The 19,951-nt window shown below is 38.8% G+C and overlaps 1 protein-coding gene across 1 annotated transcript in view; it reads left to right on the top strand.

Annotated features, from left to right (window-relative positions):
• Positions 1-19,065, top strand: part of kitlga (kit ligand a) — a 37,999-nt gene extending 18,934 nt beyond the window's left edge. Inside the window, exons 2-10 of the mRNA XM_023276616.3 lie at positions 5,185-5,295; positions 6,220-6,276; positions 6,492-6,644; positions 7,140-7,320; positions 10,958-11,011; positions 12,087-12,184; positions 12,363-12,472; positions 15,276-15,340; positions 15,462-19,065. Of these exons, the coding sequence (XP_023132384.1) occupies positions 5,185-5,295; positions 6,220-6,276; positions 6,492-6,644; positions 7,140-7,320; positions 10,958-11,011; positions 12,087-12,184; positions 12,363-12,472; positions 15,276-15,306 (795 nt within the window). The 3' untranslated portion in view covers positions 15,307-15,340; positions 15,462-19,065. The remainder of the gene's footprint in view (positions 1-5,184; positions 5,296-6,219; positions 6,277-6,491; positions 6,645-7,139; positions 7,321-10,957; positions 11,012-12,086; positions 12,185-12,362; positions 12,473-15,275; positions 15,341-15,461) is intronic.
• Positions 19,066-19,951: the final 886 nt, after the last annotated feature.

Below are 19,951 nucleotides of genomic sequence, written 5' to 3'. Positions count from 1 at the left end.
GCACAAATGCAATGGAAACATCAGATAAAACATCAAAACTGAATTAGCTGCTGCATTACCCGAAGTCCATCTGGCCACCACACTTTAAATCCTTTAAATCCACTGCATAAATTCTCAGCGCTGGGACGTACCACAAGATTTGAGCCTCTGACTCGCTGTCAAAAGTCACAGCTCCTTTAACATATGGGCTGCGAACGAGTCTCCTAAAGACCCGGGAAATGATGGCTAATGCTGCTGTCATCACTCACACATCATCACTTACTGGCTACATATACCACTGTTTACTTAGCCATATTCACTCTCAGGCATGACCATTGGTTACAGAACAGTAATAACAGCAGATGATGCATATTGGCAACGATGATTTCTGCGAGACAGTAAAAGCTGCTCTCAGCATGATGTGTGCAGATGTGCAGGCAAGTGCATCCCCACACTGGCTTTGTTGTGCATATTGGACACACATGTAGAGCGAAGCATCCTTAATTTATGGTAGCTGGTTGCACACAACGTAAGTGAATCTGTTTTGGGAGTGGCAGACCTGCTTTCTGTTTTCAAGATGACAGAGGCCTTTCTGCACAAAACTGACATTTTAAAATTTTCTCTTTTTTTTCCAACAATTGACTCACATTTGATGGATTATTTCCAGCCTGTCTAAAAAGAATATCAATAAATTCCAATTTACTGTTTGACGTGAAGGAATTAGCGGCCACCATCAGTTTTTTTTAAATCTGCAAACCTGCATCTTCCCTTAAAGAGCAAAAACAAGAATTCTGACCTAATGAATTCAAACACAATTTTTCCACCTTCCATCCATCTACTGATGCAGAAGCAGTGAAAAAATCAGAAATCAGAAACCGTTTTAATGCTAAGTAATTTTTCGCTTATGACTAATTTGACTTTATGTGTAGTGTGAAGTGTCACAGTGCACTTTGTGACAGGAGTTTACTGTCACACAGGAACTATCATGATCAAACATTGTCTGGATGTTTCAAAATAACATTTTTTGAGCAAATGAGTTTTGGGAAAGACAGTTTTTATATCTTTAAAAGCAGACAAACAGTGGGCTGATCTAAGATGTTGTGGGGCAAACATCAAGGTCTGCTTTGCTAAACAACTTGCAAAATCCCTGACCTTTTGTACTGTAGTTATATCTGGGCATCTCTCATTTCATGCACTGCATTAATGTGGTTCATGACATGTGGAGGTTGAAGCCGAACTGATGAATTATAAAATGTCCCACACATTTGTGTTTGGTTAATCTCCTTAAAAACATTGCTTGCTTACTGCCCTCGCCTGCCATTTAAGAAACGATTAGTTTTGGTGGGCTGTAGAAGCTGCAGCAGAATTGAATTACATCTCATCTGCCCTTTACATGGCGCTTTTCCTTCAGCCTTTCCTGCTGCTGATGGATCATTGTTCCCTTCTCTTCCTGTTGTGGCTCAGTTTGACTAATATATAGTAACAGGAGGACTGTGGGTGGACAAGTCTGCCTTGAAGATTTGAAAATTGCAAATCTGAACTGCCAAACTGGCAGGGAAAATGTAGATGGAGCAAGTATGGATGTGTGTAACTGTGAATGAGAACAATAAGTCACTGCAAAAGAGCAAGCATGGCCATTAAATGTTGGGAAAAGTAAACTGTAGGACTAAATCCTGCTGTACTGGTTGAAGTGCCTAAAGATCAGAGATGGCTCAGTTCACTATGACATCTTGGTCCTACATATTGTCAAACACTCAGAGGCTTTATTCACCAAACAGGAGATTCACATTCAAGGTTACAGAGTTATTTTAGGCTGGGCTCGGGCTGGCCCCAATCTATATTAAAAGAATAGAAGTTCCATTACATAACATTGTCAGATTGGCACAGAGAAGAGCTACGAGGTCCATCAGAATGATGAAAACTGTCGGCTCACGAGTCTGCAAAGTAACCTTGGAAGTTATGTTTGTATTAAGTCCTAACTTGAAAGGCCTTTTGATCCTCATAGCAAAACCTGTTCTGAAATATTTTTGAAATGGTGCCCATTATTTGCTTCCCAACAGTCATAAGTTTCCTCATTATTCTCCCCATTTATCCTTCAAGTATTTGTACAATCATGGTAGAAGTCTTATTGCTTGTAAAATCACTTATCTGCAGTGCTGTTAGTGGTTAAAGCTATACAATGGGCCATTGAGGCTTTTTCATAAGCACAAAAAACCTATGTCCTCAACATCTTTTTTTGCATTTATGCGAAGCACTGTAGTGCTTCTTGTTAGGTGGCTAGTTGGCAGCTGATAGTGATTTAGTTTTAGGCTTTGGACAAAAACGTGTATTGGTGTTAATATTTAGATTTTTCTTAGTTTTAGACAACAGTTAACATCGTTTTAGTCTACTTTTCATCAGTGACATTTTAGTCTTTTTAAAGTTTTCTCCTAAGCACTCGGAGGCTACAGCTGACTTTAAATTTAGGTACAGTTACCATGGTTATAGGTGTTATTTTATCTGTTGTGAAATTAATGGAAAAGGCTGACTGTCTGTGTTTCTCGTCACTTCTCAGTAAATGCAGTGAACGTTATCATTTCCAGACCCTGAACCACTCACTTTCTGGCCTGCTCACCAAGCATCAGCATTAGCATTAGAGCCGCTGTCTGATCTGGCTACAGATGACTGCATCTCTCAGCAGCTGATTCACTGAGTTATTCACTAAAAATCTATGTGCTGTCTTAGCTTGATGCTTGGACCTTTATCTAACATTATTTCTTCAGCAAACATCTACAGGACAATTTAGGTGGGGCACTGTCATTAGTTCAGGAACCTACTAATTAACTCTCACAGCAACATGAATGAGTAAAATTTTCATCATCAGGAACTTGATTGAAAGAGTAGCAGTGTTCACAACAACTATATTCTCGATAAGTTAAGAGGAAATATAAATTTACACAAGTCAATTCATCTGATGGTAAGAAAACACTCAGAAAAACACCAAGACTGTGCATAATTTAAAAATAAGGTTAAACATTTTCCAGAAAAATACTGCATGGAACTAATTTAGAGTCATTTGAAATGTTTTAATTACATTTTTTCAGTAACCGAATCATAATTGAAACACTACTAAAATCTGTGGAACTTTGTGGTGTTGCATCTGAACACTGCACATTATCCTAAAAAGCATGACATTACCTCATGGAATACAAGTCAACAACGTAAGTAGAAAAGCACTCAGGGAGCGCAGTACTCTACCAAGGCTGTTCATTCCCTCATATGGCATTGTCAGAAATGCAGCATTTTTTATTTATTTTTTTAGAAATGCAGCATTTGTTTATTTATTAGTTACTGAAGATCAAAATTTACTGCAACATAGAATATGGCCATTTAATATAGATGTCCCCACAAACAAAATGACCTTGCACTGAGTACAGGCGTGTGTTATGCATGTGTACATTATGTACGGATACCGAATCACGTGACCTAAATATGTAGCAGTCAGCGGGAACTGATGGGACTCGGGAGACCTCCCTATAATTTAATCAGTTGTTCTTTGTATCATTTCCGATAAGTCCTGATAAGTCCACAGCAGTCAATTATTAGTAGGATCACAATCATGTGATTGTCAGCAGGCAGCTGACGTAATGTTCACTTGTCATAGTTACAGCGATGCCGTGCCGCTATCTCACAATGAGACCGAAATCTTTAACAAATCCGTGCATCCAGACTATAAGCCGCATCACTGCCAAAATCTAATCACTTGGTCCTTTGTGTTTTCTGATCTTCCCTGAAAATTTCATCCAAATCCGTTGGTCCGTTTTTGAGTAATGTTGCGCAGGTCTTCAATGAATATTTTTCATCATAATGCTGTAAATTAGTAGTGCTGTAGACAAATGAATGACGTGTTCTGTCATAGAGCTGCTTACAAAGACACGGAAATGGTGATGGAACAAAAGGCTACCAGATCACACAGCTTGACATGCAGATCATGATAATATCTTTGTTTTTTTATTGGACAGTTTATCCAATGTCAACACAATTGATAACATTCAACGTTTGCAGATGACTTACTTACATGTCACAACAACAGCCATTTCAACATGAGCTTTTTGAGGAGCACTGCACTAAAAGTTGGCAGATTGCCAGTTTGAAGACCTGGAAGCAGCTCTGCTGATTTAAATGATGGTGGCCTGTTCAAAAAAATCTGACCTGTGTCTGAATAGAACCGAAATCCAGAAAAGCAGCACTCAGTTGCTAATTGGTGGTCGAAATTTTGGATTAAGACCTTTATAAATGCAAAGTTCCTTTTAGTATTTAGCAGGAGTTCTACAATGGCTTACCTGGACATTTGAACAGAACAGAGCCAATCTTAAATTAAAAGTACTGAACATTTCACTAAGTATCTCCTGGGATAAAGGTAGACTGTCTCTTCACTGGTGCTTTCAAACTTTTAACTGGTTCTTGTCAGGATTACAGGAGTTTTATGGTTCCCTCTTTGAACAGTGGCATTTCTCTTTGCTGTGACATCAATGTAGTGTATCTAAAAATTCACATTAACCCCAAAAATTTGTCATATTGACTATTGAGTCTGCATATTTTATTCAAGCTGTCAGATTCTTTCTTACATCCCTAATTGGTTCCATCAGGTCCAATTTTGACATGCAGATTTATGAGAGATATTTAGGACATGTGTGACTTGGATCAGTTTGTAGAGAACTAACATCATGCTGAACATACACCCAACAACTGATCATCAATTAATAAAAACTAAATCAAAATGTTGTGAAGGGCGCTCTGACCATAACTATAAAATGTGCAAACCTAATGTGACAGTGTGACAGATAATGGCCTCCTCTTCTTCTTAGCATGTTTAGTGCCACTGCACCTTTAAGTGGCTGTAAAATCATTGCACAGTAGCTTATTGTTTTCTGTTGTATTTCATAACAGCAGAGAATGCTCTGTGCTAGTTATGACAGATTGTAAATCTGGTCAGTGGCTTGTGGAGGCTGTGGCTGTTAGGTGTTGCAACACTTAGGACTATAGGTCTTTTTAGGTCTATCAAATACACGGTTAACTGCAAAAGCTGCTGTTTTGTGTTCTTTATGTGATATACTGTGATATTAATGTGTCCAGTGTGTCTCCGAGTGAGATGCTGATCACAGTGAGTGTTTAATGTAGAAGATGTGACTACCTGTTAAAACTCATTTTTCTTTTTCGATGCAGAGTTGGATACACGTCTGTGTCCGTTTCCTGCTGTTCATCACTCTTGGGGTGCATTCAGATACACTTGACGTCAACCCAGTGACCGATGACATCTCCAAACTCTATACTTTGGTAAGCACGTCACTGCAATTTTAAACCACTAAACAATGAGAAACCACATACACTGTGTATCTAATGCACATTAGATAGTATGTAAATTATCCACATGCAGCATCGAATTGTGTCTCTGCTTTCTGCTGTTCGAGCATTAATTTTGTTTCTATATACACTGCTGTTCAAAAGTTTGGGGTCACCCAGACAATTTCATGTCTTCCATGAAAACTCACACTTTTATTCATGTGCTAACATAATTGCACAAGGGTTTTCTGATGATCAATTAGCCTTTCAACATGAGTAGCTAACACAATGTAGCATTAGAACATAGGAGTGATGGTTGCTGGAAATGTTCCTCTGTACCCCTATGTAGATATTCCATTAAAAATCAGCCGTTTCCAGCTACCACATTACCACATTAACAATGTCTAGACTGGATTTTTGATCCATTTAATGTCATCTTTATTGAAAACAAATGCTTTTCTTTCAAAAATAAGGAAATTTCTAAGTGACCCCAAACTTTTGAACAGTAGTATATTTACACAATATAAAAATAAAAGCGCTCATACAAGTACGTAGCTGATTTAGAGCATAATTTCAAGTGAGACGTGGTTACCAGTCTGGAATGGCAGACGTATGGTTCTGTTTTGTCACTTTCGCCCATATTTCACAACTGTCATTACTGAAGCAGCTGTGGAAAAGGGTCAAGAAGTGAATTCGCATTTTGTCAGCAAAGAGAGCAGAGAAAAAACATGTAAATATTAAAAAAACATACTGGAAGCAAATCTGCAGCACTATAACTAACAGGTATTGTACAACTAAGCCTTAGAGTGTTTGTAGTTTTCTTAATTCCAAATTCAAGTATTCAAGTCCTACTGCTTGTTTTGATAAGGATGTAATTTGTCTGCAGTTTAATGTTGTTATACTTGTTTCTCTTTACAGAAGCAAAATATTCCTAAAGATTACAAAATTCCTGTGCGCTACGTTCCAAAACAAGAGGTATGCATCATATGTATGTGAAATCCAGCATATTCACACATGCAGCCTTTAGGTTCTCAGCAAAAGCCTTTGAATTTTGAAATGACCTTCTTACTTCTCCCAAGAGAAAGAAATCCAGTGTCACTGCTTTTTTGGTAACGCCATAATAAATAGGATTGGCACACTGTAACACACAACATGCATTTTATGATATATCTCTTCTCTTACTTTTCCAGGGTGGGATGTGTTGGGTGAAATTAAATGTCTTCCCTTTGGAGGCAAGTTTACAAGATTTAGCACATAAGTTTGGAAACATTTCATCCAACAGAAACGACATTAGGATTTTCATCCTAATACTCCAAGACCTGCGGCTCAAAATGGGTTCAGTGGTAAGTTCACATTGTGATTACATCATAGATCTACTGAATAGATGGAAATCAGACGTCCCTGAGCTGTGTCTCAATAAATCAGTATACTGAACATGTTTTTGGATATTCTGAAATAACTTCTATTGTTGCCACTTAGTATGTGTTTGTTATGTATGTTTAAAGATTTACCATTTTGCAGCCTTGATTTAAGCACTTAAAGCTAAAATCCATTTAAAAAAAAAAAGACATCTGTTACAGCCACCAGGAATAAATTATGCTTAGACTACAAGTAAAATTACAAACCATTCAGAGTTCAATAATTACTCATACCTTGCTTAGCATTTATTCAACCAGCTACTCACAGATTTCTTTACTAACTTGCAGGTCATCTGTCAAAATAAAGTGCCATTTGCAATTTTAGCATTAAAGGCATTTGAATCCTTTCAGTTACGGTCTTGAACCAAGCTGCACAAAGAAAATCTGTGTTTTATGTGAACTGTGTTTTTGTATTTACAGGAGTTGATCATGTACGATTTTGAGTGCCACTACAGGGAAGAGAGGTGGCACACAGAGCGATACTTTGACTTTGTCAAAGACTTTCTTACAGCTGCACAGAATAAAGAAGATTCAGATGACTGTGATCCTCCTCCCTGTCCCACGACACCATATGCAGTAATAACAGAAGAATATTCAAAAGGTGAATAATTATTTCATCTAGAATGTGTATGTGGCATGTCCAGGGTATCTGTTTAGAAGGAAGATGTGACTGTTGAAGTTTAGTAGACAGTTTGACATGTGAAATGTTGTTAGTGATCTACAGCAGGTTTGTGTATCTGGTGTGCATCTTGATGTAGAACCATGACTATTACATTGCCTGTCCAAAAAAAAAAGTCACCACCTGGATTTAACTAAGCAAACAGCTAAGAGCTTTCCATTGGATAATTACTGCAGTGATGAATACATTTCAGCTGGCAACAATTTATTTAACCCTAGCTGATGCAGTGTGGAGCTTCTCTTTTCTTAAACAACCCTGTTGGAAGACATATCCTGTGGTCATGGAAAGATGTTGATCTGTTTCAGAAGGGTCAAAATATTGGCTTGAATCAAGCAAAGAACACAACTAAAAAGAGTGCTGAAACTACTAAAATCGGGTTAAGAACTATCCAATGCATTATTAAAACCTGGAAGGATAGTGGTGAACCATTATCTTCGAGAAAAAAATGTTGTTGAAACAAACTTTTAGATGATTGTAGGAAATCAACAGTAGAACTCATGGCTATGTTTAAAAGTGAAAGTAGGAGCATTTCCACACACAGTGCAAAGGGAACTCAAGGGATTAGGACTAAGCAACTCTGTAGCTCTAAGAAAACCAGTGATCAGCGAGGCTAATCAGAAAAAAATATTCAATTTGCTTTGGAGCATCAAGATTGGACTCTGGAGCAATGGAAGAAGGTCATGTGGTCTGATGAGTCCAGATTTACCCTGTTCCAAAATGATGGGCTCATCAAGGTAAGAAGAGAGGTGGATGAAGTGATGCTTTCATCATGCCTAGTAGCTACAAGCCTGTGGGGGTTATCATAATCAGAAAAAAAGGGTTAGGGTTGTGATCTCGGGTTGGTCAGGTTCAGCAACGTTATATGCCCAAAGAATGAGGTCAGCTGATTACCTGAATATACTGAATGACCAGGTCTTTCCATCAATGGAGTTATTCTTTCCTGATGGCATGGGCATATTCTGAGATGACAATGCCAATATTCATGGGGCTCACATTGTGAATGAATGGTTCAGGAAGCATGAGACATCATTTTCACACATGGATCGGCCTCCACAGAGTCCAGACTTCAGCCCCATTGAGAATCTTTGGGATGTGCTAGAGAAGACTTTGCGCAGCGGTCTGACTCTCCCACCATCAATATGAGATCTTGGTAGAAAATTAAAGCAACTCTGGACAGAAATAAATGCTGTGACATTGCAGAAGCTTATCGAAACGATGCCACAGTGAATGAGTGCCATACTCAAAGCTAAAGGCCGTCCAGCAAAATAATACAGTGCGCAACTTTTTTTTTTTGGACGGGCAGTGTATTATAACCATTTGGCCACTGGTTGTGGGAAGATAAAACTTTTCTTATGAATCAATTCATTCATAGATTAGGTCTCTACTGAAATAAAATACCAAAAGGAAGTTGGTTCTAACTTAGGCATATTCATTTTGTTGTTGTTGTTGTTTTTCTGTCTTACATTAAAGTGGTGATTGAGCTTTGGACTGTTGGTTCAACAAAACGAGCAATTTACCATCTCGGGCTTTGGGAACTGCAAAGCTCTTTTTCCACATCACTTTGAAAATAATTGATAATGAATCCAGTTTAGTCAGCTCTACTGTGCACATGTGCACATTTATTGCTGTTTTCATGAGTTTTTGGGTGCACAATTGTGCAGCATGTTTGGAGCTGCTACCTCTATCAAAGGGCAACTGAGTCCAAAGCTCTTTCAGAATCAGCAGCTGAGTATTTCAAAGAAAAGAAAAGAAAAACATTTCACGGTAGCTTGGCAAATCTTTCTTACTCTACAGCACTTTTCTAAAGATTCCCATCTTTCTTATAAATCCTTTCATTGGTAAATTATGCATAGTTGGTCTTTTATATATTCTCACACAATAATTTTTGTCAAACAAATAGCAAACTACGTAGAAACATACTTTCTTTGAAGTCATAAATGATGTAAGCCTTTTCCCTCATTGAGTCTTATGAATCCAGAAAGACAAAAAACAAGGATAGAATTCCAAGAGAAATTAGACACAGCTGCAACTTCTATTTCAGAGAAATACTGTGATGTAAAAAGTTTGAGCTCAAATATAATAGGCGTTATGCTTTTTAAAAAAGTAAAAGTTATGACATCCCCACAATGCAATGATCTGCATTCCTCACATTCATGTTCATCCCATCTGGTGCGTGCGGCTTTAAGCAAAAAGCACAGTGCAATAAAATCACAAGACTGGCAAAAGAGCTGACAGTCCAGCCTTCTCTGGATGAAGCTGATGTTTTTGAGGCTGCAGCATAAGAAGAGTGTAACACCAACCAGGTCTCCTAGCACCCAGCATTTTTATCTGGAAATCCAACTGCACCCCTCGGTAGCATTGAGTTTCAGTTTCAAAAATCAGATCAATTGAAAATCTCATCCATGTCAGCAGAAATCTTAGATGGCTGGAATGGCTGCTAGCCACATATTCTATGTGTGATTTGTGAGGGTGTTGTTGAAGACAAAATCCTAGGAACATTTGTTCACCACTTTTTCACATTAACAACATCATGTATCAGTCACAATTTCCTCAAAAACAACTACTTTCATCTCAAGTGATTTACGTCAAAGCTTTTGAACTTTCCTTTATGATAAAAGCAGGACTTCTGGTTAGATACATGGCTGTTTTTGCCCAAAAGTCATGTCTTCAAAGCATTCTGCAAAGCATCAATGTTCTCTACTTTGCCACTGTAATTAGGTGGAAATCTTATGTGGATATCTCAAAACCTCACCAAATAATTCCAGACTGTCCGCATCGCTCAATACTGCTAGAGACAAGTGAGAAAATGTGTGTTTTTGTGATCCTGCTTAACCGTCACTTTCGGCGCAGCATTTCAAGTCTTTTATTGTAGTCAACATTAGTTGCATGTGACAATGTAGGTCACTCTTCCCACACACATTTTCTGAAGCTGGTCTACAAATTCTGACCAGCAACATTCCACTCACAAGTTTACTTGTGCTTCTAAAACTACCGCTACCCTCTTTGGACTATTGTGAACAGCCTCTATTTAGGACAGATCTCTTGTGGAGAAGCTTTTAATCCAGGAACCATTGTTTCCTCACAAGAACTTTGCAAGATAAAAACTGAAAACGGTCTCAGCGCTTAGACAGCCCATTGAGACACAGCTTAGTCACAGGACTGAGTGAAGATGTCCCAAGGTAGCGCATGTGAAAAGGAAGAAAAGGGCCGAAACCTGATTGTATACGTGTTGATTACAGAGCAATCTCCCAATCTTCCCAAGCGCTTGGCTTTTCTTTGCAGGAGTGGTCGGATCAGGTCTTTTGTGTGTGTGTGTGTGTGTGTGTGTGTGTGTGTGTGTGTGTGTGTGTGTGTGTGTGTGTGTGTGAGGGGAGGGTAGAAAATGTGGTGTTGAGGAGACTTTTTAGCACCTGACAATGAAATGTTTTAATTTTCAGGGACTGACACCGCTCTCTTTGCCTCATTTTTGTATTCCACCACTCATTTTTGCCTTGTCTCCTCATAATCCCTTGCCAACTCATCTCTCTTTTTTTTAATCGTTTTTTTTGGTCTCCCCCAGAATCACCCACTCCCAGCAGTAAAGGCCCAAAGTGTTCAACTGACTGCACAGCATGTAAGTTTGCAATTCTCAGTGTATCTGAGAAAAGTGTCAAGTTTGGTCGAAAAACCAGCCCAGCTGGTGTGTCAAATTGGCAACTTTTTCAGCTAGAGTATTTTGCCACATTCCATAGAAAATAAGCCCATTTCCCCCCCAAGCTGCTGTCACTTCAGGGAAAATTCCACATCTTTTGTCCCATGCCTTATCTTGTCTGCTGTCTTTTAGGCTTGTATCTACCTTGCTTTAAAAAAAATCCTTGCAGAGTTCTCCATCTTCAAAAGTTGGTTATTTGTTTTTGTTTGAGGGACTGGATGTGAAGAGAGAATGTACATTTTTAACTCTTAGTATAGAAACAAAGGCTTTAATAATGTCGTAGGACTTTAATGAAACTTGATAAACTTAGGGAAACCCAACTGTTGACTGGTTATAATAGCACAGTAGTTACACTGAAGTGACAAAAAAAATCATTCACCTCAATCTGTAATGGATCAGGTGTCATATACACTACTGTTCAAAAGTTCAGGGTCACCCAGGCAATTTCATGTTTTCCATGAAAAATCACACTTTTATTCATGTGCTAACAATTGTACAAGGGTTTTCTAATCATCAATGAGCCTTTCAACACCATTAGCTAACACAATGTAGCATTAGAACACAGGAGTGATGGTTGCTGGAAATGTTCCTCTGTACCTCTATGGAGATATTCCATTAAAAATCAGCCGTTTCCAGCTAGAATAGTCATTTACTACATTAACAATGTCTAGACTGTATTTCTGATTAATTTAATGTTATCTTCATTGAAAACAAATGCTTTTCTTTCAAAAATAAGGACATTTCTAAGTGACCCCAAACTTTCGAACAGTAGTGTACTTGTTCAGGTTTTTGTTGGTGGTTTTTAATTTCCACTGTCAGCTGGGGAAGCCATAGACAAAATCACTTAAATATAAATGGTTTATAAAGTAACACTAGAATGAGGTTAAAATTCTACTCACCCTAACATTTTTCAGGTCAAATCCATTATTGACCAGGAGTTACACATTTAGCAATTATTTAAAAGGAGTTTTGTGACTCTTTTTGTTTTTCATCTTAGATACAGAACCAAGATACCTTCCTGAGGTGGTGGAGCGAAGCCTTCTCTCCTTACTGCTCATTCCACTCCTAGCCCTCGTATTCCTGCTTGTATGGAAGGTGAGCTTACCTTTGATCCCTGACATGAAGCTATATATCTTCTTGCATTGTTGCACAGAATTTATGACAGCTGGCGGCGGCCTTTCAGCCTGCAGTTAATGCTGTGCCGACTCTGTTGATTGTAGTTATAGTGGTGTGTAGTGGCTTTGGAAATGAGGGATTTCTTGACCCGACACAGGTCAGATCACGGAGAAATGAGGAGGATCTTCAACAAAATCCCGGAGAAGATGGACTCTTCACTGGAACAGAAGGGACTGCACCTCCACTAGATGCTGACATATCAGAAAAGTATGTTTTTGGGGATTTTTTTCTTCTATTATTATTATTATTATTATTATTATTATTATTATTATTATTATTATTATTATTATTATTTGTTATTTATTCAGTCACTGCAAAACTTCAGTAGGAAATTACTCCCCTTTCTTTACCTCACAGCTTGTTTCCAGTGAAAATTAGGTGTGTCAAGGAGCAATGAATAAACAGTCCGGAATTTCCCCAGTGTGGGATCGATAAAGTTTATCTTATCTTAGAAATGCTGTGTGAGTTTTGAAGGAAGCGGGAATTCAGAACACAGAAGGATGTCATTCTGTTGCATTATGGGAGTTGCAATACCCAGCTGTTTTGAAGCTTAAACCATACTGGAGACCAGAAGACTAGCTATCTCAGTCTCAGCTGCGTTACTTGTGATGATTTTTACTCCGCCAAGGAACAGCAGAGTTATGTGATGATCGGCGTACGTTGCATGTGGGGGTGTTTCCGAGTCCCATCAATTCCCGCCGCCCGCTACATATTTAGGTGACACAATTCGGTATCCGTACATAACGTACACGTGCATAACACATGCCTGTGCTCAGCGCAAGGTCATTTTTTTTGTGGATACACCTATATTAAATGGCCACATTCTATGGTGCCATGATTTCTGACCCAAATTTTTTCAAGATTTCATCTGTCGGAAATCATATGACTGAGCAGCCTTGGTGGAGTACTGCGCTCTCTGAGTGCTTTTCTTGTTTTACTATTCTTTTATAGGCCAACGCCATGACACAACGTTAGCAACACTAAATCAGTGTTTTACTGCTTTAATAGGGGTCCAGTAGGGGCTTCTTTGTTCCCCAGTGGCATTAACTATATCCACTTACCTGTTGAGGGTAGTGGGGGGCTGAAGCTTATCCCAGCTGACATCAGGCGAAGGCGAACACGAAGAGAAAAACAACCGTGTTCACTCACACTCACACCTGCAGTCAATTTAGACTCACCAGTTAACCCAACATGTACAGTATGTCTAGGGACTGTGGGAGGAATTAGGAGCACCAGGAGAACACCCACACAGGCACTATAGAACAAGTATTAGAAACAGAAAGGTCACAACTGACCAGCAGGTTCAAACTCAGAATCTTCTTGCTGTGAGGCAACATTGCAAACCACTGCAGCACCATGCAGCCTGCTGGGAACACAGCCTGGACAATAAGAAATACATAGTTAGACTTTATAGAAACAATTCGTACGTACTACAAGTGGTTACTGTAGGATTCTCGAATCCTTTTTACTCCAACAAGAAATGCGCTGGAGTGATGTGACGATTGGCGAACGTTTGTCTGTCCATCTGTTATTCTACCTGTGTGGATTTGGATAAAATTTTCAGGGAAGGTCAGACATGTCACAAGTACCAATTGATTAGATTTTGTGAGTGATGCAGCTTCTAGTCTGGATCCATGGATTTGTTAGAGATTTCTGTGTCCTTGCAAGATAGCAGTCACTGTGGCAACTATGGCAACAAGTGAACGCTACAACAGCTGTCTGCTGTTGATCACATGATTGCAGTCCTACTATAAATCCACCGCTGTAGACTTATCCATCCAACATTATGCAAGGAACAAGTGCTTAAATTATTGGTGTGTTTCTGAGTGCCATCAATTCCCGCCGCCCACTACATATTTAGGTGATGCAATTCGATATCCGCCTGTTACACCTGTGATCAGCGCAAGACCATTTTGTTTGTGAGTAAATCTATATTAAATGGCCACATTCTATAGTGCTGTGATTTCAGATCATCACTAACCAGTAAACAAATGCTGCATTTAAAAAAAAGATGTATTTCTGACAATGCCATCTGCTGGAATACAGCAGAACTCAAGCAAAACCAAGCTTTACTTTTCATGTGTTACGCAAACTCACAAGCAAAACAACAGGCATAGAAACACGATTAGGCCTTACTGTTGGGGTCAAATGGTTTGGCGTCATCAGCAGCTAATAAGGGCTTTAAATAAGATATCAACCTCCGCCTACAATTACACTGACGGACACAAATTTCCTGTCAGGCTTGAAGTTTTCTGTTCTATGTGAGAATGTTACATAAAGTTGAAGGTTTTTTAGGATTATTATTTTTCCCAGGGAATGTGTACATTTACAAGTATTGTATTTTATGTCTGCAGCTGACAGTGGGCAAAATAACATGTCAGTGCTATTACAAGAGAGATCTGATGTTCTCTGCAATGAGGTGGAAAAAATGTGAGAATGTATCAACATCAGCCAAACTGAGTTCAGATTCGATATCTGATATCAACAATAAAAACATTATTGTCTTGACTGCGCTGACTGACCCTCGGGGTGTTTATTGCAATGCCATTCTTATAAGACCATCTGTATATCAACCAGTGTTTGCTGATCAATTAGCTTTGTAGCAAATGAAAAGACCTTTTGATCTTGTTAGTTACAGTGTCATACTGGTTTCACAAGATGTGCATCAAACCACTTTGCATATATACATAACAAACTATAAAATTTTAATTAAATAACTTTATCATCTGATCAGGGAGTGCCGTGGCCCTGTTCCAGGGCAGCACTGTGAAAACTGCTGAATTACATGCTCAGACAGTTTCAAATTGAGATAATTTGAACTTGGACCATGGGTGACTTACTTGGTGCCAAACTACCAGAACCGAGAATTTATGTTTATTAATGTAGACGCTGTTTGACTCGGCGCTAAATGTGGTGTCTGACTCTTATCATGTGAAAGCAGTTTCTGCTGTCGCTGATGTTTTTCTGTTTAAGAATAGCTTTTAATATTTTTCTTTCTGCTCAATCACAGAGACAAGCTGAGCGTCATTGAGACAGTGTAATGCTTCTATCCATTGATGTTCTTCAGTGTAACTGGTGAGATTTTTCATATTTGAATTGAATAGGGGCAACAACCAGTCTGGAAAGTCCAGAGAATCTTGTTTGAAATCTTACCTTACACTAAACTCTAACCTCTCCTCACTCCTCTCTCTCACAGGTCTCTACTTTTCTCTCCCATTGGTGTCCAAACGTGAAAAACAAACACGAGGCTGAATTTCATAGTGAGATCTCTGTTTTTGACTACTCTCCAGATCCATGATGGCAGATTAATGATTGCCGTGACCAAGATTCTTCTGGTTAAGTTATGCCTGATACTGTATGGATAAGCTTGCCTTTCTTAAAAGACTGCATTAACCCCATGCATTTGAAAAAAGACTGAGATTTTAGCCGATAGAAACACCCTCATCCACCCTTCCAACCCTCATCCATTCATCCATCCATTTATTGCAACCTGTTGCATCATCAACTCTTTGGGGAAACATTTGCCTCTCTCTCATCACGTTGCTCCAGTCCGTCTGCATCTTTGGGCCGACCAGTTCATTTACAAAGAACAAAGCAGATACTGACTGATGCTGGTTATCTCTTGTATGAACTGTGGCATGAATTACTACCTCCAGTTGCCCTCATGTCAACCACATTCTCAACTGCTCCGCCATTTCTTCTTCATCTTGGGTTTCCCAAAGATTAATAACGTTAAGCATTGTAGTTCCAAAGTGTAGTCACGTTCTCTGGTTTAGATGTGTACCCGTGGGGGTGTACGATGTATTTATTTATTGGTTTCAACACTCAGATGCTGCTGTTCATACAGTACAACTGAAATGTTTCAAGCATTTAAGAGCACCTTTACTAGTGGGTCACATTTAAAGAACAATCTGTAAACTAACACATCATAAACTCAAAAACGCATTCTGAACAAGTGACATAATCCTGTAAGTTGTTGTTGACTTGGCCGATTTAGAATGTGTGAGTGGATTACATGGAGAAAAGAAACACATATATACAAAATAAGCTGCTTTGACTAACTTACATTTAGACTATTGAAATCCACAGTGACATTCTGCTAAAGAGTATCAGGGATGACTTCTGTGGATCAAGATTATTGTTTTTTTTATTTAAAGGTGATTTATGCAGAATGTGGGTGTCAGGCACATATAAGACTAGTGGGCCTTCGAAAGTAAATGTTAGTTGAACATTGCCTTTATTTTTTACTTATCTCACCTTTATGTTTGCAAGCAAAGAAATAACTGTTACAGGAGAGATTTTTGATGGCCATTCCTTTATCATAGGAATATAAACTAAATCGCTAAAGGAGATGCGGTTTGTAAAAAACAATTGAACAAACAAATATCATATAATATAAATTTTTATATTCAAATTTCTGTTGTTGACTGTTTATTCAATGACCAAATGTACTCGCAAACCCATCCAGCTTAGACTGTTCACTCACAGGGTGTAATCTGTTCTTAATGAATTTGTCTTTGTCCAGTATTAGTGTTGTGCTTGCATAATAAAACTCTTCATAGACAATCTGACAAAGACAGTTAGTGCATTTATCAAGGTTGGATGGTTAAGAAATGCTGAAGGATGACACCGATGCTCATGAACTTTACAGACGACGCATCTTAGTTACCTTCACAATCCACAATGCTCACCACATGGGAATGCCATGCAAACCTAAACATCAACTTTGCCTTAAAGTTGCGCCATAACACACGTTAAAGCACGTGCATTGTCATCTCCTTCACATACTGAACTGTAGCACAATGGTGCGACTTTCGAAAAGTTATTCCTTTTTTAAATATAAATATGGTAAGCTACAGAGCTGTCTCTCCCCAGTGTTTGGAAATCCATGTGACGGGCCAGAAATCATTCACATACTTGAGGTCCGTTGGAAACAGTTGACAGTGAGGTTGTTAAATTCAGTCCTGTATTTACCTCTAGTAGTTGCCGAAGCCCTCAGGCCCATTCTAATGGGCTCCTCCCTGCACTCCTTTAACTTGGTGCACTCTGAGACTGATAAATTACAAACTGGAAGTGCTACCTTTCTCTGTAATTACAGGTCTTATGGGGGGCTATGAAGAGAAAGGTGGTGGGGTTAACACTATCTAAAAAGGCAATTGACTTCCGCAAAGCCGGGCCCACACAATCTAACAAAGTAGACCATTTTTGGATTTGGGGTATAAAGATATTAATGACAATCACTAAAGAGGTAGGAGTGTGAATAGGGCACGCTGGCTGTGACCTTTCCCATCAGGCAACTAGCTGAACATGACAGAAGTGGCTGGACAGAAACATCTGTTTCTGTATATAGAGTATTTCTGTCATATTTGTGGTCTTATGTTGTATAATGTCCTTTTTTTTGGTTTTGTGCCTTGTTTGATTAGTGTGACTGACTCATGTGTAAATGTCAAAAGCCTGTCTATATTTCTGTGTGGTAGCAGAAAGTGGGGAGATCATTACAAGGCAGTTTAGAATAGTCTCACCTCAATAACCCAATACACACGATTCCTAGTCGCTCTCCTTTTTGAATAAGAGTTTAGTTGACTTGACCTGTGCCCAGTTTTGGTTTGGAACCCAGTTTTCTGGTAATGCAGTGCTTCTGTATGTGAAACCTATATCAAAACAAAACTGCAGTGGTTGCAACATTTCTCTCCACATGTTACATTCTAGCCTTTGTAACCTTTAGGAAACAGTTCAACTGGTAACTGCTTGTTTCCTGTGTATTGGGGATTATATGTTGGGATATTTTTTATAGAAGACAAGAGTATGTTGTGCAAAAATGAAACAAAAAAATGTATACCACATTGGTGTTCATATAGTTCAGATCAACAGTACCTTTCAGCATCAATAGCTGGCATTCTTTGGTGTGGTGAAGTATTGTTTGTTGTGTTGAACTGCAAGACAGCTTTATTCATTCAAGAGTGCATTTTTGGGGAACACTAATAATGGGGACATATCACTTTTGCCATATTTCTATGGCAGTTTAGAGCTAAATCTGTTAGAAAAAGTAAACCAGATTGGTGTCCATATAGTCCACCACAACAGTACTTTCAGCAGGTATCTCACAAATTGGTAATGTGGCAAAGTACTTTAATTTCCAAGCTTTTAAGCATTTATTTCCATTCAAAGATGCATTTTTGAACAATATTGGAATATACTATCTATGGCAGTTTAGACCTGAGACTTTCTCTTTAGGTTGTGCTTCTCTACATGAAGACTTATAACATGCAGTGCCCAGTGTTCTGACAGAGTCACAGGTTAGTCACAAACTAACAAACAAGGTATACTATGTCAAAGATTGCTTTTTATACATAGTCTATAAATATAATGAGCTGCAACAGGTCTAAGCTGTGAACAAAAACAAACAAAAAAAATAACATGGTCTCCCATTTTCCTGTCTGTGCAAGAGCCAGAAGCAGTTGGTGTGTCTGATGCATGGAAGCCAGACAACAAGCATTTTCATGCATTAGTCAAGAGAATGACTGCCCTTAAATACTGTTCCTATGTGGATTGTTGTGTGGTCTCAAAATAAGCAGAGCTGCATCTTGAACAGTGCTTTTGGGCACGAGTGATCCAATCCATCCCACTCTGGTGGGTGAATCAAATGGCTCTAGGCAGGAAATAAGTCTGGGTGCCAAAAAGCAAATGTAATTATTGCCCAGTTGGTATTCTGGGTGAAAACTCTACTGTATTCTGTATTTTTGTATAAATGTAAACAAACATATATGAAATATGAATAAAGTACACGTATCCAACTGTAATTTATTGACTTTGTTTGCTGTTGTTCATGAATCCAAATGAAGCTTCTGCGCATAGTTTCTTAAAACTGGGCGTGTCAGCAGAAAATGTGACCCAGAGGGAAGCAACTTTGCTTCAGGTGGAATAGCTTAGCTGTGGATAATTATTGGCTTACAGGGGGAAAAGAAATTGACAAGTTTCAAACCGCATAGACATTTGAAGGTAAAACCATTTCACCTTCCTTCAAGAAAAAGCAGTATTTAGCTTTGTTTGTTTGCTCTTTTCTTGCACAATGACATTTATATATGTTTGCCATGTGTCACTACTAGATCAAATTCAGTAATGAGAATATTTAAGATATTTGAGGGTTTGGGGGGGGGGATTTCTCACACAATCAGTGACAAAAAGCTGCTTAGAATAATGTATTATGTGTCCAGTTCTTAAGATAATGAAGGAAAAGTGTCATCTCTTAAAAGCTGGTAAGTCATATATGTTGCCTCAAAAGGGTTCAGCTCTCCCAGAAGAATGCAACCACAGAACATAAGTTTGTGGCACTCATTTATTATTACATTATTACTCCGCCAAGGAGCACACCAGAGTTATGTGACCTTTGGCATGCATTGGTCCGTCTGTTTGTATGTCTGTTAGCAACATTACTCAAACAGGGACAAACAGACTTGGATGAAAATTTCAGGGAAGGTGAGAAACGACACAAGGACCAAGGGATTAGATTTGGGCAGTGATGCAGCTTATAGTCTGGATCCACGGATTTGTTAAAGATTTCTTTATCATTGCGAGATAGCGGCATGGCGTCACTGTAACTATGACTACAAGTGAACACTACGTCAGCAGCCCGCTGACGATGACATGATTGCGATCCTGCTACAAATTGACTGCTGCAGACTTACC

This window comes from Amphiprion ocellaris, chromosome 3, assembly GCF_022539595.1.
Source record: "Amphiprion ocellaris isolate individual 3 ecotype Okinawa chromosome 3, ASM2253959v1, whole genome shotgun sequence".
NCBI classification, from domain to species: Eukaryota; Metazoa; Chordata; class Actinopteri; family Pomacentridae; genus Amphiprion; species Amphiprion ocellaris.
This window is presented reverse-complemented; position numbering and strand designations above follow the sequence as displayed.